Source organism: Bombina bombina, chromosome 9 (genome assembly GCF_027579735.1).
Source record: "Bombina bombina isolate aBomBom1 chromosome 9, aBomBom1.pri, whole genome shotgun sequence".
Lineage (NCBI taxonomy): Eukaryota > Metazoa > Chordata > Amphibia > Anura > Bombinatoridae > Bombina > Bombina bombina.
The window spans coordinates 169,116,216-169,140,291 of record NC_069507.1 but is presented as its reverse complement, the minus strand read 5'-3'; the positions used below and the strand labels follow the sequence as shown (position 1 = coordinate 169,140,291).

Here is a 24,076-nt window from a genome sequence, read left to right as displayed (position 1 = left end):
TTAAACATAATGAGCAAGCAGATTCATCTGTGTCAGACATGTTTAAACAGACTAGCAATGAAGCTATCAAGCTTGGAAATTTCTTTCAATAAGTTTACAAGCAATATAAAAAACGCTGCAGCGCTTTTAAAAACACAAAAAAACTAATACGGTTATAGCAACCAATTTTAAACAGTAAATGTATGAAATTAGCAGAGGATTGCACCCATTAGCAAAAGGATGATTAACCCCTCAATACCCAAAACGGATAATCAATTTAAGATTTAACGCTTTTCTCACAGTCAAACACAGTCATAGGTCTGCTGTGACTGATTACCTCCCTCAAAAATGAATTTTGAAGACCCCTGAGCTCTCTGGAGACGTCCTGGATCAAAGAGGAAGAAGCAGGAAGACTGTGCTAGAATTTTAACTGCGCAACAAGGCGCTAAAAAAAGGTCCCTCCCATTCATATCACAACAGTGGGAGACCTGATATAACAGTGTCTATGCAGAAATATACGTTAGCCATGTGGAAAAAAATCATGCCCAAAAAGATTTATCACCAAAGTACCTCACAAAACGAATAACATGCCAGTAAACGTTTTAAAAAACAACTTTCCAGTGTTATGCAAAGTTATTACTAAGCCTGCTACCAGTCGCTTCTACTGCAGTTAAGGCTCATACATTTATTTCAGTACTAACAGTATTTAAAGTTAAATTCTAGTCCCTAGAAAATAACTCAACTGCGCATACATTTATCAACCTGATACCAGTCGCTACTACTGCATTAAAGGCTGTACTTACGTCATATGGGTAACAGCAGTGTTTTCATAGTCAATTCCATTCCTAGAAAATATTTTACTGCACATACCTCATTTGCGGGGGACCCCGCATGCTATTCCCTTCTCTGAAGGTACCCCACTCCTCAGAATGTGCGAGAACAGCCAATGGATCTTAGTTACGTCTGCTAAGATCATAGAAAAAACGCAGGCAGATTCTTCTTCTAAATACTGCCTGAGAGAACAAACAGCACACTCCGGTGCTATTTTAAAATAATAAACTTTTGATTGAAGAATGTTACTCCTATCTCCTCTCACAACCTCCTTTGTTGAGACTTGCAAGAGAATGACTGGATATGACATGTGAGGGGTGGAGCTATATAGCAGCTCTGCTTGGGTGATCCTCTTGCAACTTCCTGTTGGGAAGGAGAATATATCCCATAAGTAATGGATGACCCGTGGACTGAACACACTTAACAAGAGAAAGAGATTTTCCATCTAAATAATGAAAGCTTAATTTTGACTTTAGTGTCCCTTTAAGGAATGTATTATATACAGTATACTACATTGATGTATGGTTGTGTATGTTAATCATTCATTTGTTAACCGCGCCCGATATGTATTTCAATCAGCTTTGGCTATTCATTTGTTAGTTTAGGCACAATAACTTTCTTTTTATATGTTTTAATAAAAAAAACTTCAGCTTTCCTAGTGAAAAGAGACGGCAAGCCCTGGATGAAGTACATTGGAGGGGTTTTTGACCCCACATACAAAGGACATGCAATAGTGGTGGTTAATCTGGGTCAGGAGGAAAGATACAGAAGGGATTTAAAGGCTGGGGTAGCAGAAGCTGTCACCATTTTATTTTGCAGCTGTAAAGAGACGTTTGCTTCACATTTCTGTTCTATAGTCACATCCAAAAAGATGCGGGGGGGGGGGTTACTTGTCTGTGAATCCGAAATTATTTCTTAAAGGTGGTACCTCCCTAAGGGACGGGAGAGAATTGGTGGGAGCCTGGCGCTTATGCTAGTGGTAGACATTTGGTTTTTGGGACAAGCACCTCTAGGTTGATCTTATGTAGATAATATTTATATTTTTGGGGGATTATTTATAGTCATACATTTAATATAGTTAGTCTGCAACCTATAAATCCCATTTCCTCTGTGTTCTTGTATTATTGAATGGAATGTATGCTTAGTGTGGGGTCCAATTGTTTAATACAAAATATTTCTGTGGTTACTTATTTTAATTAAATTGATTTACTGGGGAAAAAAAAAAGAAGGTTTAAACCCTCAATGGCTTTGGATATTGAATGCAGCGCACTTTCAGCATCTAAAAACCCATGTTAAAGGGACAGTCAAGTCCAAAAAAAAAAACCTTTAATGTTTCAAATAGGGCATGCAATTTTAACTTATCACCAATTTTGCTTTGTTCTCTTGGTATTCTTAGTTGAAAGCTAAACCTAGGAGGTTCATAATTTCTTAGACCTTGAAGGCCGCCTCTAATAAAATGCATTTTGATAGTTTTTCACCACTAGAGGGCATTAGTTCACGTGTTTCATATAGATAACATTGAGCTCATGCACCTGAATTTACCATGGAGATAGCTCTGATTGGCTAAAATGCAAGTCTGTTAAAAGAACTGAAATAAGGGGGCAGTCTGCTGAGGCTTAGATACAAGGTAATTAAAGAGGTAAAACAAGTATAATTATAACTGTGTTGGTTATGCAAAACTGGGGAATTGGTAATTAAGGGATTATCTATCTTTTAAAACAACAACAATTCTGGTGTTGACTGTCCCTTTAAAATAGAAACCTATTCCATGATTTCTTGTTCTATAACCTCCTTTGGATGTTGTGTCAAAACCAATCAAGTTAATTTGAATATAATGAAGGGAATAAGAGTGGCAGCAGCTGAATTCAGCTCCTAATTTTAATCAAATATACGTCTATTTAGCTAGCTAAGTTGAAGGCCATAATTAAAAAAACTGAACTATACCTAAAGATAAATGAAAAACAAAACAAAACTAACAAAAAAACGGGGGGGGGGGGGGGATATGAAAACAAAACTAAATTTTCATAAAAATTACAGTTTTGGCAAACTTATACTTAAAAAGATTTTAAACTCAGAAGATGGAGATAGAGAGAGATATAGAAATATTAAACAATTGTTACACATACTGTACAATATAGTTTATATGGATTATGTAGAATTTTTAACAGTATGTATATTTTTTTTTTAGTATATTATATTTAATATTTCAAAAACACGCATTGAAGTTACCAATTCTTCATGTGTGCTAACCAGACACCATGTTAGACATAAATCACGAATCCTGGTGCGCGTTACGCATGTTTTACATTCCCATGTTCTTCACATAAAAATAATGTAATTCTTATCATATATTATACATATACACACACACAGTGCATAAGGGACCAGAGCCCCGTTGTGAAGTAAAAACAAGGCGGTTTTAGCTCTCTTTTCACTTGCTAGTGTGTTTCAAACTTGACGACATGTTTTAACTAACATATTAGGTGTGCAATAGCGTTAAGTATAGCGTAACACTAGCACAGTATTCAATAAAAACTGTACAGTACCTGTAAAATAGTGACAATTACTGTAATGAAAATTGCCAGACTACAACACTGAGACATGGAGTGTACTGCAATACTGTAAACAGACCGGACTCATAATAACAAAATGGTGCCATATTAGCGCTGTATTAGTGCAAAGTGAAGTGCTGTAAAGCAAGGGTGGGCAAGAGGTAGATCACGGTCTACCAGTGGACCGCAAGTGAATTTTGAGGTGACCGACTGGAAGATTTCAAAAGTCTGCATAATAAGAGAAAGATTTCTCACACATCTAAATTCTGAGAGAAGAGCCTCGCCACCGTAGATGTATGAGAAATGTTTCTCTTATGCAGACTTTTGAAATCGTCTATGACGGCGGTATGTGTACTTCAGCATGTGCGACGCAGCTGTAGCTGAACTCGCTGCTCCAACTTTGGATACTGCCTGTCCCAAACTCTCCTACTTTTTGTCTCAAGAGCGGTCAGTCCATAGTACAGACTCTTAATGCGCCAGGCTGATATGCTGCACTGTATCCCTGGGTTTGGCAGTTTCAGGTCCTGCTTTGTCTGATATTCTGCTGCTACTTTCTTGTTCTGTCCTCCGTTACTGGTCACCAGGCTCTGCTGGGTGAATGATCTGGTGTTACTTTTTTCCCCAGGGTCTGTTACTCCCTCTCAGGTTCTTTTACTTAGTCTGTACCAGGCTTTGATGCTGCTCTCCGATACTTTCTCTGACTCACTAATAGTAGCTATACTACTAATATTAGCTATACTTTGTGCTAGTTTCTGCAGTTTTCTGTCGCCAGAATTTGTTGTCACCGAATTGTGCAAGTCAGTGCTGTTGCTGCTATACCAGTTGCTGTGTAGGCAGTATAGAGTCTGCCGCTGTCCAAACTATTTGCAGTAGTCTTCAGCTAGTAGCGGACAGATGTAGAGCAGCCAACAGGACCTTCAACCTGACATGGCGTCCAGCCAATAAAATTACTTTGTAGAATGAGTCTGTCTATGATTGGCTGAGAATTGTTCATTGTCATCATTGTACCTGAGCTGTGGGTTTCCCATGTGTTCCAGGCTTGACTACTCCGCTAGCCCTAGACTTGAGCCCTCTTGATTGTGAGAGTACTTATTCATACGCAGGCGCGGTACACAAATAAGGTTGGTCCATGCGTGACGTAAAGAGAGCTCTCGCAGTAAGTAAAAAGCGTGGCTGTATTTATTATTAAAGAGTGCAGCTGATTTTTAAAGCTGTATTTGGGGCAAAAAATAACATTTTCAGCCAGCAGGTCCTATTTGTGGCAAAAAAATAATTTTCAGCCAGCGACTGGTGTTTTTTGTTTTTTTTTGTTAGGTGACCATGTCACTTGGAATAAAATTAGAGGTAGCCATTGCCTTACAAAAGTCTGCCCACCTCTGCTGTAAAGCAAGGCATACAAATATATATAGGTTCATAAACAAAATGTTAAAGGGATACTAAACCCAATTTTTTTCTTTCATGACTCAGAGCATGCATGCAATTTTAATAAACTTTCTTGCTATCTTTATTTGAAAAAGCTGCAACGTAAGCTTAGGAGCCAGCACATTTTTTGTTTAGCAGATGGGCAGCGCTTGGCGATTGGTGGCTACATGTTACAGCAAAGATAGCAAGAGAACGAAAAAAAAATTGATAATAAGAGTAAATTAGAATGTTTATTAAAATTGCATGCTCTGAGTTATGAATGAAAAATTTGGGGTTTAGTGTCCCTTTAATGTAAAATAGAATATTATATATATATATATATATATATATATATATATATATATATATATATATATATATATATATATATATATATATATATATATATATATATATATATATATATATATATATATATATATACACACACACACACACACACACACATACATACGTACACACACACACACGGGACCTCAAACGTCCTTCTGACAATCAAAAAGTGCAAATGAAGAAACTTATAAAGGCCTTTGGGCCCCTCCCCAATCCAGTCTCCAAACAGTAAGAGGCTAAACTGTACTGGTATCCCAAACCAAATAAGGTATTAACACAAACCTGTGAGTAAAATAACATTAAACAGTTCAATAAATGTGCATATCAGATTGTGTGTTGTGATTATATATATATATATATATAAATATACATATACACACACATACATACACACTGTGCTTCTAAAACTGATATATATTAAGTGATCCCACAGGGTTCAAACCTCCCACACTGGTGCATGTCTTGGGATAACCTTTAACACCGCCCACAGATTTGTCAAACATTGTCAAGCCGAGCGGGGAAAACATTCAAGGAGAACACTCCCCTTCCCATTTGTACCCCTCTCAGAGCATCCCTGTGCTTATCTGATGAGAGAAAGAACCTGTCAAGCCAGCCACCAACAAGGCAAATAGACCTGTATACCCTGCTCATTAGAATCAGCTGGTGTTAACAGACTTACAATACAGCTCACCCGTTGATTGGATCTGCCTAGCAAAACACTACACGCATCTACCGGTAACGCCCACAACACAGCCACAGCCCCTCTCCCATAGGTTGGGAGAATAAGACCAGGCTCCTATTAGGTGATGGGGCTGTGTTGTGGGCGTTACCGGTAGATGCGTGTATGTTTTGCTACGTGTATGTGCAATAGGCAGATCCGATCACCGAGTGAGCTGTATTGCAAGTCTGTTAACACCAGCTGATTCTAATGAGCGGGGTATACACACACACACACACATACAGTGTATGTATATATATATATATATATATATATATATTTATATTTATTTATGTAAGAACTTACCTGATAAATTCATTTCTTTCATATTGGCAAGAGTCCATGAGCTAGTGACGTATGGGATATACAATCCTACCAGGAGGGGCGAAGTTTCCCAAACCTCAAAATGCCTATAAAAATACACCCCTCACCACACCTATAATTCAGTTTAACGAATAGCCAAGAAGTGGGGTGATAAAGAAAGGAGTAAAAAGCATCAACAAAGGAATTTGGAAATAATTGTGCTTTATACAAAAAAAAACATCACCACCATAAAAAAGGGGGTGGGCCTCATGGACTCTTGCCAATATGAAAGAAATGAATTTATCAGGTAAGTTCTTACATAAATTATGTTTTCTTTCATGCAATTGGCAAGAGTCCATGAGCTAGTGACGTACGGGATAGCAATACCCAAGATGTGGAACTCCACGCAAGAGTCACTAGAGAGGGAGGGACAAAATAAAAACAGCCATTTCGCTGAAAAAAAATTAATCCACAACCCAAATATAAGTTTATTCTCAAAAAATAAAAATAAAAACTTGGGGGGGGGGCGGAGCCAGGTGTGCATCTGAGCAGATGTGTACCATCACAGCTCCGGCTCCAACCTTACAAATCTCATTTTAACTGCTTAGGGCTGTCCAATTATGCTTGGACTGCGACTGCAAATTTAGGAAGGCAACCTAGAAAACCCTAATCCCTGGGAAACAGCCTAAGCCGAGCAGATTGACATATATCTCCACAGTGCAGGCAGCCGTGGGAAATATAGTTGAGCGACCATCTTGACATCCAAGAAGCACCGACTATTATCAAGTGACTACCTGCAAGGGACGGAACCGGGCAAAAGCTTTTGGCACACATAGAATCAGCTGATCTCCTCCGCGCTATGGAGGGACTTTTATGCGATCACTTTCGCAAAATGGAGAGGCACATAATAGCGGCATTCAGATTTTGCCCAGGACCTGTTTTGAAGGCCCATTTGGAGCCGGAGGCCGAAGATAGAGATCTTCCTGTTGATCTCATACATCCTACCGACTGGGGGGAACCCGAGACTATCCAGGACACAGAAGCAGAAAATTCCCAGACAAAAGCCCTGGCAATATCGAGCACTCCTAAGGGAGAAATTAGAGGTTCATACTCACCTGAACAAGACCACGTTTTCAATACATGCCGGCTGAATAAGAGAGCCTATGTAGAAGCCACTAAGGAGAGATTGGGGAGAAGGAGACCTATTGATAGCCATGACGTCTTAGCTGATTGGTGGCATGGGCATGGCTGCATTCATATTGTACAATACTATCCACTTGCCACACATCTGGAAGTGATAACTAGTCTGTCCATTGTTTCACCCGGAAACATCGCCCACGCTGCTGAAGAAGCACAACAGACACTGCCATCCAGCCAGCAACCCAGCTGCCAGTGGGACCCTGGCGGCATACTCCTTACAGATGTTCTGATGGGTTGGTAGTCTCTCCAGAATTGGGACTATACTTTTGGAGTAGCCCCCTCCTTTTAAGAGCCCCTTGAAAAGGTGTGAGCATTACAGAAAACTGACTTATTATAATACTAGCCCACCTATGGGACACTGTTACGGTTATGTTTTTGGAGACTTGGGATTGATAATTGCATGTTTGTAGCTTAACACAAGCTGACTACCTTGTATTTTTGATGGGTAATGGGCCGCAAAGACTTCACATGTTTGCAATGTATCTTTAAATAACCATTCACACACGGGATACTTTTATGCCTATAAGTTACCCTTAGGTCTAAGCTGGCTCTCCCTCGGTACTATGTGTTAATATCCCATTTTGTTCTCTGAATTGGTCAAATACTTATTGTCACCTGTTGCAAGGTTATCTATGGAGAGTTAAGTTATGTCACATACACACTAGATTACATTAACATGACTCTAGTCATTTTAGTTAGCCCTGATAGATCCTGAGCAAGATTACCAGCACAAACTCCTGTTCTCTTTTCCAATTGTATTATTTTCTTAGTTTAATTATAGGGTAGTGTGCTTTATTTCCCTACCTGCTTTAGACCATTTAAAGGCAGGATAGCAGTCTATTTTAACATGTCATGTATGCATACATCTCAGCCAGAGGTTATGGTAATGGCCACATATAATTGGACACATAGTTTGAAGCTAACCCTCTACCATCTTGTTAGCACTATTATATAGACCCAGGGGCTGGTGTTTGCCAAATTATGTTTATAGCAATCTATGGTATAATTTACAGGAACATATAACCATGTTCTGCATTAACCTATACTACAGTACAACTAGTCCCACTTAAATACATATGGCATGGGGTGAGGTATAGAGGGGCAAAGGTTAGTACTATGGGCATGACCAGACAATTCCCTAGCAAGTATCAGATATGGACATACAATGAACTAGCTTCGACGTTCCTAGCACATGTTTACACAAGACTCTGTCTGTTAAGGATACATCTTGGTGTTGTTATTGTTGATAACTATTTGTTGTTTGAGCTACTTATACATAGCTGTGTTACTCTTTAAGCTGAGTAGGTATGTATCCTGTCCCATTGCTCAGTCTGTGAATCTATAAGGTATGTAATCTTATGCAGCTTTTTGGAACTTATAAAATTCCAATATCTCTCTCACAATCCTCTCCCTTTTAAGCTATTGTTTTACCCTAAGTGGCGTGCTTCCAGCGGCCGGGGCGGCACATTCACATCTTTCTAAGGGAGACAGTATACTATTAATTACCAACCTCTGACCTATATAGCTCATCAGTGTACCACAGAGAGATACCCGTTAGAGTATTGATTTTAGCTCAGATAATGCCTTTACATATGTTTGGGATCTTTTTTAGAACGTACATACAGGCTACTGTCTATCTCAGCAACCCCAGTTTAAGCCCAAGTAAACTTTTGAACAGAATTATATTAGTCACCTGTAAATTTGTCACTAAAAATTAGCACCCTGTCCCCCTCTCTACGCAGCCCCCTCCAGGGCAATGACTTAATATGTACAAGTCCCCTGCTCCCTTTAATTCTGTTAACTTTTAAGTGTCAGACTTTATCCTCGTATAGCTTTATGTAGACCATCTTAATAGTTACACAAAATCTAGCTCGACTCTACACATGAGGGATCTTGGGTTTCAAGCTTTGCTCTTTAGATCTACATATTTCTAATGTTGGCACTCTATTCTTATCATATGCTCTATATGCCGATTTTACCATGTGTTGCATAGACGCATGACTCTTAGTTCATACTATTTAGCATATTTAACTAACCAGCTCCCCCCCACCACTTATAATGTGCCCCCTAGTTAGGGAGGACTAAGCGGTTTATCTTGCTTATACCGTACCCCTAATAATTCTCTTATTCTCTTAACAGTAACTCTTCAATTATTATGTTCATTTATTAGCACCACCTATAACAGTAACTCTTACATTAGAGCAGAGTGTTAACCTTATGTTCCCTACCTAGTTTGGCAAAATTGATCAGTACCACTTACAAGTGGAGTATGAAATCTTAAACCTATTAATTTATGCTTATACTCTTCATCATACCATTCATACGGAATGAAACTTGCTTTGCTGAGAACCATACTGCCTTATCTATCTAAAAAGGTGGATTGTTAATTCCTCAAGTAACAAGAGATATGTTGAAGTTCCATCAAACTCTATAATCCTTAAGAAAAATGAGGTTTCGTTTGTGTATGTTTTATTTTGTGGTTGATATTTGCTTGTTTATTATTACCTACCATGTCTCATTTGACTTGCAAGTTACTATTCTCACACAATTATTTTTGAAACAAAGCATTGTATTATTGTATAATCAATGTTATGTCTTGATCTGACAAGGTCTTGTATCCACATTTTCTTTGTCAATATATAAAAAACCTCAATAAAAAAACAAACTTAAATCATAAGCAGAAGAATCAAACTGAAACAGCTGCCTGAAGAACTTTCCTACCAAAAACTGTTTCCGAAGAACCAAATACATCAAAATGGTAGAATTTAGTAAATGTATGTAAAGAAGACCAAGTTGCTGCTTTGCAAATCTGATCAATTGAAGCTTCATTCTTAAAAGCCCAAGAAGTGGAAACTGATCTAGTAGAATGAGCTGTAATTCTTAGGCGGGGCTTTACCAGACTCCAAATAAGCTTGATGAATCAAAACCTTTAACCACGATGCCAAAGAAATGGCAGAAGCCTTCTGACCTTTCCTGGAACCAGAAAAGATAAGATTTCAGGAAGACGTCTAGTCTATTTGTTAAGTAGCTTCAACATAATATTTCAGAGCTCTCACCACATCCAAAGAATGTAAAGATCTCTCCAAAGAATTCATAGGATTAGGACACAAAGAAGGGACAACAATTTCTCTATTAATGTTGTTAGAATTCACAACCTTAGGTAAGGATTTAAATGAAGTCCGCAAAACTGCCTTATCCTGATGAAAAATCAGGAAAGAGCAGATAATTCAAAAACTCTAGCAGAAGAGATGGCCAAAAGGAACAACACTTTCCAAGAAAGTAGTTTAATGTCCAAAGAATGCATAAGCTCAAATGAAGGAGCCTGTAAAGCCTTCAAAAACAAATTAAGACTCCAGGGAGGAGATTGATTTAATGACAGGCTTGATACGAACCAAAGCCTGAACAAAACAATGAATATTAGGAAGTTTAGTAATTTTCCTGTAGAATAAAACAGAAAAAGAGCAGAGATTTGTCCTTTCAAGGAACTTGCAGACAAACCTTTATCCAAACCATCCTGAAGAAACTGTAAAATTCTAGGAATTCTAAAAGAATGCCAAGAGAATTTACAAGAAGAAAACCATGAAATGCAAGTCTTCCAAACTCTATAATAAATCTTTATAGAAACAGATTTATGAGCCTGCAACATAGTATTAATCACTGAGTCAGAGAAACCTCTATGGACTAAGCACTAAGCGTTCAATTTCCATACCTTCAAATTTAACGATTTGAGATCCTGATGAAAAAACGGGCCTTGAGATAGGTCTGGTCTTAATGGAAGTGGCCAAGGTTGGCAACTGGACATCCAAATAAGATCTGCATACCAAAACCTGTGTGAGACCATGCTGGAGCCACCAGCAGCACAAACGATTGCTCCATGATGATTTTGGAGATCACTCTTGGAAGGAGAACTAGAGGCGGCAAAATATAAGCAGGTTGATAACAGCAAGGATGGATCCCTCGACCTGGACAGGTACCTGGGAAGTTTCTTGTTTAGATGAGATGCCATCAGATCTATTTCTGGAAGCCCCCAAATCTGAACAATTTGAGAAAACACATCTGGGTGGAGAAACCATTCTCCCGGATGTAAAGTCTGACGACTGAGATAATCTGCTTCCCAATTGTCTATACCTGGGATATGAACCACAGAAATTAGACAGGAGCTGGATACCGCCTAAACAAGTATCCAAGATACTTCTTTCATAGCTTGAGGACTGAGAGTCCCACCCTGATGATTGACATATGCCACAGTTGTTATTTTGTCTGTCACGAAAACAAATGAATGGTTCTCTCTTCAATAGAGGCCAAAACTGAAGAGCCCTGAGAATCAAACGGAGTCACCTCTTGAGATTTTCAAACCCCTTGTGCTTTCAGAGATCCTCAAACAGCTCCCCAACCTGAAAGACTCGCATCTGTTGTGATCACAGTCCAGGTTGGACAAAACGAAAGAGGCCCCTAGAATTATACGATGGTGATCTCACCACCAAGTCAGAGAAAGTCGAACATTGGGATTTAAGGATATTAATTGTGATATCCTTGTATAATCTCTGCACCATTGGTTCAGCATACAAAGCTGGAGAGGTCTCATATGAAAACAAGCAAAGGGGATCGCGTCCGATGCTGCAGTCATGAGACCTAAAACATCTATGTATATAGCTACTGAAGGGAATGACTAAGACTGAAGGTTCCGACAGGCTGCAACCAATTTCAAACGTCTCTTGTCAGAGACAAAGTCATGGACACTGAATCTATCTGGAAACCTAAAAAGGTTACCCTTGTCTGAGGAATCAAATAACTTTTTGGTAAATTGATCCTCCAACCATGTCTTTGAAGAAACACTAGTTGATTTGTGTGAGATTCTGCAGAACGTAAAGACTGAGCGAGTACCAAGATATTGTCCAAATAAAGAAACACCGCAATACCCCGCTCTCTGATTACAGAGAGTAGGGCACCGAGTACCTTTAAAAGATTCTTGGAGCTGTCGCAAGGCCAAAAGGAAGAGCAACAAATTGGTAATGCTTGTCTAGAAAAGAGAATCTCAGGAACTGATAGTGATCTGGATGAATCGGAATATGAAGATATGCATCCTGTAAGACTATTGTAGACATATAATGCCCTTGCTGAACAAAAGGCAGAATAGTCCTTATAGTCACCATCTTGAAAGTACTCTTACATAATCGATTCAAAATCTTTAGATCCAAAACTGGTCTGAATGAATTTTTTTTCTTTGGGACAATGAATAGATTTGAATAAAACCCCAGACCCTGTTCCTGAAACGGAACTGGCATGATTTCCCCTGATAACTCCATGTCTGAAACACACTTCAGGAAAGCCTGAGCCTTTACTGGGTTTGCTTGAATGAATGAGAATAAAAAAAATTCTTCTCACAGGCGGTCTTACTCTGTATCCTATTCTGTACCCCTGAGAGACAATACTCTGAATCCAATGATTTTGAACCAAATTGATCCAAACATCTTTTAAAAATTTTAATCTGCCCCCTGGAATGAGGGCCGCACCTTCATGCAGATTTGGGGGCTGGCTTTGATCTCTTAAATGGCTTGGATTTATTCCAATTTGAGGAAGGCTTCCAATCGGAAACAGATTCATTTGGGGAAGGATTAGATTTCTGTTCCTTATGTCGAAAAGGAACAAAAACGGTTAGAAGCTTTAGATTTACCCTTAGGTTTTTTATCCTGAGGCAAAAAAACTCCCCCCCAGTGACAGTTGAAATTATTGAATCCAACTGAGAACCAAATAATTTATTACCTTGGAAAGAAAGAGATGGCAATCTGGACTTAGAAGTGATATCAGCATTCCAAGATTTGAGCCACAAAGCACTTCTAGCTAAATAGCTAAAGGCATATCTAACATCAATTTTGATTATATCAAAAATGGCATCACAAATTAGATTAGCATGTTGAATCAACTTAATGCTAGACAAATCATGATCCGATACTTGTTGCGCTAAAGTCTCCAAGCAAAAAGTTGAAGCAGCTGCAACCAGCCAAAGAAATTGCAGGCCTAAGAAGATGACCTGAATATAATAAGCCTTTCTTAGATAAGATTCAAGTTTCCTATCTAAAGGATCTTTAAAAGAAGTACTATCTTCCGTAGGAATAGTAGTACGTTTAGCAGAGTAAAGATAGCCCCATCAACTTTGGGGATCTTTTCCCAAAACTCCAATAGAACTGCTGGCAAAGGATACAATTTTTTAAACCTTGAAGAAGGAATAAAAGAAGTACCAGGTCTATTCTATTCTTTAGAAATCATATCAGAAATAGCATCAGGAACTGGAAAAACCTCTGGAATAACCGTAGGAGGTTTATAAACAGAATTTAAATGTTTACTAGTTTTAATATCAAGAGGACTAGTTTCCACCATATCCAATGTAATCAACACTTCTTTAATAAAGAACAAATATACTCCATTTTAAATAAGAGGATTTGTCAGTGTCAATATGTGAGGCAGGATCTACGCCCGATAACAGAGAACCTATGAAAAAGATCCCCGTGAGTAAAACCATTGCATTCAATAGGTGATACTCCCTTCACATCCCTCTGACATTCACTGTACTCAGAGGAATCGGGCTTCAAAAAATGCTGAGAAGCACATATCAACGTAGAAATCTTAGCACAAACTTACTTCACCACCTCCATAGGAGGCAAAGTTTGTAAAACTGAATTGTGGGTGTGGTGGAATAACCCCAGGAGGTTTATAAACAGAATTTAAACGTTTACTAGTTTTAATATCAAGAGGACTAGTTTCCTCCATATCCAATGTAATCAACACTTCTTTAATAAAGAACAAATATACTCCATTTTAAATAAGAGGATTTGTCAGTGTCAATATGTGAGGCAGGATCTTCTGAATCAGATAGATCCTCATCATTGAAAGATAAATCAGTATGTTGCCGGTCATTTGAAATTTCATCAACTCTATGAGAAGTTTTAAAAGACCTTTTACGTTTATTAGAAGGCGGAATGGCACACAAAGCCTTGTGAATAGAATCAGAAATAAATTCTTTTAAAATTTACAGGTATATCTTGTGCATTAGATGTTGATGGAACAGCAACAGGTAATGAACTACTACTGATGGATATATTTTCTGCATGTAAAAGTTTATCATGACAACTATTACAAACCACAGCTGGAGGTATAACAAGTTTACAACAAATTCACTTAGCTTTGGTAGAACTGTTATCAGGCAGCAGGGATCCAACCATGAATTCTGAGACAGGATCAGATTGAGACATCTTGCAAATGTAAGAGAAAAAAAAACAACATATAAAGCAAAATTATCAATTTCCTTATATGGCAGTTTCAGGAATGGGAAAAAAATGCAAACAGCATAGCCCTCTTAAGGCAAGAGGCAAATAGGAATGGGGTGTTAAATAATGAAAATATTTGGCGCCAAGTATGACGCACAACAAACAGAAAAATATTTTTTGGCGCCAAAAACGACACACTCGCGTCATAGATGACGCAACCTTGTGAAGGACTCTGTGTCAACTAAGACGCCGGAAATGACGAATTTGCGTCAACGAATGTAACTTTGCGCCAAAAAAACTCACGCCAAGAATGACACAATAAATTTTGGCATTTTGCGCCCTTGCAAGCCTTATTCTGCCCACGAATTTAAAAGACAGTCAATTTGAAAAAGAGACTATACCCCAGGTAAGAAATACATTTTCATAAAAAAGCATTTCCCAGATATGAAACTGACAGTCTGCAAAAAGGAAATATACTGAAAACCTGAATCATGGCAAATATAAGTACAATACATATATTTAGAACTTTATATAAATACATAGTGCCAAACCATAGCTGAGAGGGTCTTAAGTAATGAAAACATACTTACCAAGACACACCCATCCACATATAGCAGATAGCCAAACCAGTACTGAAACGGTTATCAGTAGAGGTAATGGAATATGAGAGTATATCGTCGATCTGAAAAGGGAGGTAGGAGTAGGGATGGGCGAATGTTTCGCAACATTCGAAAAATGGCACGAATTTTAACACATTCGCTCGTTCGAATTTCGAATGTTTACATAACATTCGATTTTCAAATGTTCGGTTTCGAATTTTACGATTACATTCGAAAATATTCTTTTCGAAAAATTCAAATTTAGATTGTAATAGTATTTCTAATGCTTTTTCTTTAAATGTAATATTCGAATTATGCAATACGTGTATTTAAATTCGAAAAATTCGAATTTAGATTGTAATAGTATTTCTAATGCTTTTTCTTTAAATGTAATATTCGAATTATGCAATATTCAAATTCGAAAAATTCGAATTTATATTCGAATTCGAAATATTCAAATTTATAGGTTTGTAATAGTATTTCTAATGCTTTCTTTAAATGTAATATTCGAATTATGCAATATTCTATATGGAAACATTCGAAATTATATATTTGTATCTATTATGTATCAATTTACTAGATTCCCACCCTACCACATGAACTATTGAACTTCTGAATAGTATTTGTTAAATAGAATGTTAAATTCGAAATTTCGAATGTGGACATTCGATATAATTATAAACATTCGAATTCGAAAGTGACATTCGAAAACTGTAAATAACATTCGATTTTCGAATTTTTAAGAATATTCGTTCTTATCGACATTTGGATTTAGAATTCGAATTTCGGTAATAACATTTGTTCTACATTCGAAAATTTACACATTCGCCCATCCCTAGGTAGGAGATGAATCTCTACGCCCGATAACAGAGAACCTATGAAAAAGATCCCCGTGAGTAAAACCATTGCATTCAATAGGTGATACTCCCTTCACATCCCTCTGACATTCACTGTACTCAGAGGAATCGGGCTTCAAAAAATGCTGAGAAGCGCATATCAACGCAGAAATCTTAGCACAAACTTACTTCACCACCTCCATAGGAGGCAAAGTTTGTAAAACTGAATTGTGGGTGTGGTGAGGGGTGTATTTATAGGCATTTTGAGGTTTGGGAAACTTTGCCCCTCCTGGTAGGATTGTATATCCCATACGTCACTAGCTCATGGACTCTTGCCAATTACATGAAAAAAAATCTCTCTCTTTTTCCTTTCAACTTGTAAAATGAGCTATACCCAACGTGCGCAAAAATATTACTCGAGCAGGATCTAAATGGAACTCCACACGTAATCTAACCCTAAATATTATGAATTAGTATTAAGGGAAAGGTCTCTTAATTAAAAAAAAAAAAAAACACACAAAATAAATATATATATATATATATATATATATATATATATATATATATATATATATATATATATATATATATATATATATATATATATATATATATATATAGTGTGTGTGTATGTAATTTTTTTTATATATATTTTTATTTTTTTTCAATGTAAATATTTGCATAGGAAATTAGTACATCTAGGCAAGTATCCCCGCTTGCTTTTCCCCAGAAATTCTTAATATACAATGTTTCCAATGCACAAGAGAATTGTGGGTAAGATACGCAAATTAGATATGCAAATTCTCAGTTTTTTGCTTAAAAAATACTGTTTTGACACAGCGATCCTTTTAAACAGGATTATGACAGCAAAATCATAATCCTGTTTAAACGGATCGCTGTGTCAAAACCGTATTTTTGAAGCAAAAAAACTGAGAATTTGCATATCTAATTTGCGTATCTTACCCACAATTCTCTTGTGCATTGGAAACATTGTATATTAAGAATTTCTGGGGAAAAGCAAGCGGGGATACTTGCCTAAATGTGCTAATTTCCTATGCAAATATTTACATTGATTTAATTTTGAGACATGGAGGATTTTAATTTCAGTTTTTTATCTCCCCCCATAATTTTAATGAAAATATATAAATATATATATATATATATAAAAGATTGTTGTACAAAAGGTCTAAGAATGCAATCTATATGTTTAACAAAGTTGGACAATTCAGAACCAGCCAATATGTATTGACCGGCGTAACCCATAACGCAGTGGCGTAACCCAGTCTTTCAAATCACCCCGAGAGAGAGCGCGAGTTCTGGGTGATTTCTCTAAGCCACCACAGAGGTGGCAAACAGTGTAAGAAGCAGCGGTCTAATGATGACTGCTTCTTACATTGCAGGAAGCTGACTCGCATGTGCGAACCTGACCTGCAAGTGCTCTAGAGAAGCTTACGCTGTTTTGTACATGGAGCCCTATGAAGCAACATGAGGGTTCTAGTTTTATTTACTTTAGGCAGCGTATACAGTACATAGATTCTGAGAAACTAAAAAGCATAACTTTAAGATCTAATTTTTAAAAGCAACTGCCGCACAGTATTTAATATTTTGTTGTAATTTAGTAATTGGATTAGATGCCAGAGGAAAATATACCTCTGTTTCCCAGCTACCTCAATATCTTCTCTCTCTCTCTCTCTCTCTCTCTCTAAAGAGCTATGTCTAGCATTGTTTTCATAAAATTTGTATTGTGTTAAAGGAATATAAAAGTGCAAAAGGAAAACGCATTAATGTTTTATCATTACACTGTTGCTTGTATAGAACTATGTTTAACCCTTGCAAAAGGAGTAAACACAGCATTAAAGCAGCAATGCACTACTGAGAGATAGCTGAACACATCTGGTGAATCAATGACAAGACAAATGTGCATAGCCACGAATCACCAGCTAGCTCCCAGTAGTGTAGGATATGTATGTTTTTTCAAACAAACAATACCAAGAGGACAAAGCAAATTCCATATTACAAGCTAAACATTTTAAAATTACATGCTCTGTGTTATTCAAATTTTTTCCCCCAAGACCCAGTGTAATATACCACATTTTCATGACCCTATTTTTATGCTTGGTCTGGAAAATTCTGAAGTAATATAAAACAAGATAGCTACAATTTTTGGCAAAGTGACTAAAATGTGTGCATACTTTATTCCTTATTGTAGTTACACTAGAAAGTGTTGTAAAAATGGTAATTACACACATTGTGACTAGAAATTCGGAAATTCTGCCAAATTCGGGATTCGGATCGATTCGAATTTCCGAATGAAAATAGTGACAAATCTACCGAATTAGTTTGGATTTATTCGGTAGATTCGGATGGCCATGGATTACACTAGTATTGTGCAGTATATTAGGTTATATCACTCTGCTATGGGTTACACCTAATATACAGTACATAATACTAGTCTAATACACAGCACATCCCACCTAACACTTACCGAAATTCCAAACCAAATCCAGCCAAATTTATTCGAATCCGAATAAATCCAAAACAAATTGATTCAAATTTTTCCGAATTCGAATCGATCCGAACTTCGAAAAACTCTGAATTGATCCGTACCAAACCAAATTTTTTCGCCATGCACATATCTAATTGTGACCCAGTAATGGGTCGCAACCCGTGGTTTGAAGAATCCTGCAAGATTAATTGTAACATTCCTTTCCCTTTAACTTTGTTTTATATACACCAATCCTCAGTATTATATAATCAATAAGAAACAAAAAGTTTTAGAATTATTGACACATACCTGGTCCTATGCAGAAGCCAGCAATAATCCCAACAACACAAGCCACACTAGCATAGCGCATCCAGGGTATCCTCGCCTGGATTACATCAAGAAAATAAATCATCATTAAGAATAAGATTTAAAAAGTAACTTTGCCATTGTTTACTAAAGGATATATATATTTTTTTAATTTATAAATTTGGAGACCTACCTGAAACACAAGTGCTACTGTTATTCCAGCACAGCAGAAACCCATGAAACTGAATCCACCAATTATAAGAGGGCGCCTACCCAGTTTTTCAACTGTAAAACACTGCACAGAAACAAATATTTAGAACCCGTTTTGCCAGTAAATATACAATTCACTTACTGTATGTTTTTATGTTTTCAGTTTTTTGACAAATGCATAACTACTGACACCCAGAGTTATATTGCTGGGCACAAGACACCCCATGGATTTTTAGCATGTGCCCTTACTACTACTAAGTGCACTCACTCTAACAGAACATTAAATGCCTCTTGCTTTTTTATAAAAAGTTTGTCCCAAACTCCCTAAAAGGCCAAATGTGTGTTTAATGTCCTTTTAAAAAGACAATCATATTTGCTTAACACAACACTGTACACAAACATTCTATCATGTAAATAAAAGAGGGACATGAAACCCAAATTGTTTCCTTCACGATTCAGATGTAAAACAACTTTTTAATTTACTTCTATTATCCATTTTGTTTAGTTCTCTTGTTATCCTTTGTTGAAAAGGATACAGAGGGAAACTCGGGAGCTGCCGATTGGTGGCTGATGCCTCATGTTATTGGCTGAGCCAATGCATTCAGCTACCTCCCATTAGTGCATTGCTTCTTCTTAAAGAAATGATACCAAGAGAATGGAGCAAATTAGGAGATAGAGAATACAATTTGAAACAATTTTCCAATGTACGTCTATCTGAATCATAAAATAAATATTTTGGCTTTTATGTCCCTTTAAACATGTTCCAAATATATTTTGCATGAAAAAAAAAATTAAAGGGACTCTATAATGTAATTGTTTTTTCTTTTAATGTGTCACCAATGATATATTTTACCTGCTGGAGTGTACTAAATAATTGTTGCATATTGCTACCGTACATTTATTTTGACATTTGATCTTGTTGCTTTTGGCTGTTTCAATAGTGCAGTATTGGCTGTAGCAGTGTTTGTCAACTCAAGTCCTCAAGTCCACAAGTCCCCCCAACAGGTCAGATTTTCATGATACCTTAGAGTACAGGTGACAAAATCACAAAATCCTGGCCTGTTAATGATACTTGAGGATTGGAGTTGAGAAACACTGGGTTATAGAAACAAGAGGCATCATAAAAATCAGCCTCCCAGTGGGGCCAGGAAAAAGACAGAGCCAAATAATGTAAAATGTTTGTTCCTGCAGCTGCTTGAAATACAATTAAAATGCTTGACAGTGATGTGTCCCTTTAAATGAAAGTAGTTTAAACTTAAACTGACAGTAAAGTCCAAATTAAACTTTTATGATTAAAATAGGGCATCTAATTTTAAACAACTTTTCAATTTACTTTTATCATCAAATTTGCGTTCTCTTGGTATTCTTAGTTGAAAACTAAACCTAGGTAGGCTCATATGCCAATTTCCTAAAGTCCTTGAAGGCCTCCTTATATGAATGCAGTTTTTCACAGCTAATTAAAGGGACAGTCAAGTCCAAAAAAACTCATGATTCAAATAAGGCATGTAATTTTAAACAACTTTCAAATTTACTTTTATCACCAATTTTGCTTTGTTATCTTCATAGTCTTAGTTGAAAGCTAAACCTAGGAGGTTCATATGCTAATGTGTTAGACCTTGAAGGCCGCCTCTAACCTAAATGCATTTTGACAGTTTTTCACCACTAGAGGGTGTTAGTACATGTGTTTCATATAGATAACATTGAGCTCATGCACGTGAATTAACTGAGGAGTGAGCACTGATTGGCTAAAATGCAAGTCTGTCAAAAGAACTGAAATAAGGGAGCAGTCTGCAGAGGCTTAGATACAAGGTAATTACAGAGGTAAAACGTGTATTATTATAAGTGTGTTGGCTATGCAAAACTGGGGAATGGGTAATTAAGGGATTATCTATCTTTTAAAACAACAAAAAATCTGATGTTGACTGTCCCTTTAATGTGTGCCATACCCTTTAGTGTGTTCTCACACCGGTGGAGTTATTTAAGAGTCAGCACTAATTGCCTGAAATGCAAGTCTGTCAAAAGATCTGAGATAAGAAGCTTAGATCACATTAAAAAGTATATTAAAGGGACACTGAACCCAAATTTTCTCTGTTGTAATTCAGAAGGAGCATGCAATTTTAAGCAACTTTCTAATTTACTCCTATTATCATTTTTTTCTTCGTTCTCTTGCTATCATTATTTGAAAAAGAAGGCATCAAAGCTATTTTTTGGTTTCAGTACTCTGAACAGCACTTTTTTATTGGTGGATGAATTTATCCACCAATCAGCAAGGACAACCCAGGTTGTTCACCAAAAATGGGCCAGCATCTAAACTTACATTCTTGCATTTCAAATAAAGATACCAAGAGAATGAAGAAAATTTGATAATAGGAGTCAATTAGAAATTTGCTTAAATTTCATGCTCAATCTGAATCACAAAATAAATATTTTGGGTACAGTGTCCCTTTAATATAACAGTGCTGGCTATGCAAAACTGGGGAATGGTAAATAAAGGCATTACATTTTTTATGTTTACTGTCCCTTTAACTAACAGGAAGTGTATGATGTGTACAACTGAACACTGGGATTTTTCTGCTCATTAGCCGGTAGGAAAAGCTCCCATAGAAAAAGTTTGTTTATTCATCACTAGAACTGATATTTGTTCATGCACACATTGCTACACATTTTTTTAAAAATCCTCTTTTAAATGGAAAAAGAAAATGTGTGTATCATGGCCCTTAAATAAGGAATACACATTCCCCAATACTCTGAAGCCATGTATACTAAAGGTAGGATTATAGGAAGTGTATTACAAAGTGTTATAAATTCCCCAGCAAGAAATATAGCCATTTGAGAGATAACGGCAATAGGCAGATACCAATAACAAAATGTGGCCCAGCACATGCATAGAAACTGTCTTCAGATCTTAGCTCCTGTTCCATGGATAACAAATTGTTTTACTAAAATAACATTTAAATACACTACAAGAGGAACAGGTCTCAACTTAGATATTTCATATGCCATTAGAGTTCATTTTATTTCTAAAATAATATACTCACATAACTGAGATAATTATGTACGCAATTACACACAGCACTGCCATATAACCAGCATTGATTTTGTTCATATAATAATAGAATAGAGATGTGCAGGGAAGAAAATGTGTCTGATTGATTAAATTTTCGTACTAAATAGAGGAAAATTAGTTTCCCCAAATGTTTGTTTCCTGCACTATTCGGTTTCATTTAGATTTAAAAAAAGGTAACAAAAATCGAATTTTCGTTATACATTTACATTTGTTTTTATTAAACAAATGTAAAATGTTTCAGATACAGGAGAGAGGGCTAAACCAATTGTCTTCTTGCCAGCACCCCGGCCGTGCTAACAAGATACTTAGCCATTCAGCTCCCAGGATCTGCACTAAAAGGTTAGTGCAGGTACTGGGTGCCAAGCGCACAAAAGCCTCCCGTTAGTGCAGCCAGGGACCTGGCAAGAAGAGGATTGGGTTAGTGTAGCTTCCTAAACTCGTTAGGTTAAGTATTGGTAAAGTATTAAAGGGATACTAACCCCAAAATGTTTTCTTTCATGATTCAGATCGAGCATGCAATTTTAAGCAACTTTCTCATTTACTCCTATTATCAATTTTTCTTTGTTCTCATGTTATCTTGATTTGAAAAAGCAGTAATGAAAGGTTAGGAGCCAGCCCATTTTTAGTTCCGCACCTGGATAGCGCTTACTGATTGCTTTGCTACATTTAGCCACAAATCAGCAAGTGCTACCCAGGTGCTGAACAAAAAGTGGGCTGGCTCTAAAGCTTACAGTACTGCTTTTTCAAATCAAGATAGCATAAGAACAAAGAAAAATTGATAATAGGAGTAAATGAGAAAGTTGCTTAAAATCTCATGCTATATCTGAATCACGAAAAAAAAAATTGGGTTTAGTATCCCTTTAAGCCTTTAAAAGTATTTAAAAGGAAACAAATAAATCCTAACAAATATCGTCCGTATTTTTTCATTACCTTTAAATTTTACTGGTGCATTCAGACATTAGTTTTCAGTTACAAAAACAAAAATCCAATTTTCAGAACGAATGTGCATTCATCTGAATACAAATGCACATCTCTAATAGAATATAAGTTGAAAGGCATTCTACAGTCTTGTTTGAAAACGGGCGCACAAATATGTCAATTTCATAGTATAGAACAAATGAGCATATGCATACTATCAATACATTTAAAATTGGTCCTGTTGTAATAAAAAATAAAATCAAAATATAAGCTTCCTGCAAAAAACCTATAGAATTAAGTTTATTTTTACAAATCCAGCTGTTATGTAGTTTAAAAGCAACATTAGCTAACTTTCTACCTCGCCTCTGGAAAATGAGACCAAAAAAAAAAAAAAAAAGAAAAAGAAAAAAAAGCTTTGAGCAAAACCAGCAGAAAATATTGACAGCAGAACAAATGCTTGTAATTTTATAACCAATCTCATGTTGTCCATCGGGTGCCATTTCTTCCTCCACGCAGGACCAATCAGACTTACAGAGCTATGAGTCTGCCTGAGTGAATGTGAGCCACACACAGTAAAACCATTCCTTCTCCACCTCTTCAAGCAATTTTATTACTGTTCAATAGGAAATGGCAAGAGCAGAGGACCATTTAGCAGGTCGGAGTACAGCTGAATAAAGAGGGGAAATTGAGAAAGATAGAAAGGGGTAAATAAGTAAAACAGGAGGGAGTTGTGAATTTCACTTCTGCTATGTGTTATGTTTATTAAAGGAAGCCTGTGCTGTGAAATTTTGCTCCTGGGACTAAAATGGCTCACATTAGTCTCTCTAATTGTCAAAAATCTAATTTAGTGTTATGTAGCTTAGGCCAGCCCAGGGTTAAAAATATGGAATCCGTGCTTGGTTATAAATCTGTGCTCCACTGAGGTAACTCTTGACTAAGGAGGCTATAAATGTTGTTGAAGTGCGGGTGGAGGGGGAGGTCGAGAAACAGAGCAAAAGGGGACAAGAAAGACGTGAAAATAATCAGCTTGTAATACTGCAATTTTTCTTTGT

General features: G+C 36.8%; 1 protein-coding gene across 1 annotated transcript in view; it reads right to left on the bottom strand.

Moving 5' to 3' along the window:
* The window catches only part of LOC128640130 (solute carrier family 2, facilitated glucose transporter member 9), a 146,643-nt gene that overhangs the window by 63,286 nt on the left and 59,281 nt on the right, over positions 1 to 24,076 (bottom strand). The window contains exons 9-10 of the mRNA XM_053692482.1: positions 19,023 to 19,124; positions 18,833 to 18,908 (exon numbers count right to left, since the gene is read on the bottom strand). Coding sequence (XP_053548457.1) covers positions 18,833 to 18,908; positions 19,023 to 19,124 — 178 coding nt within the window. The remainder of the gene's footprint in view (positions 1 to 18,832; positions 18,909 to 19,022; positions 19,125 to 24,076) is intronic.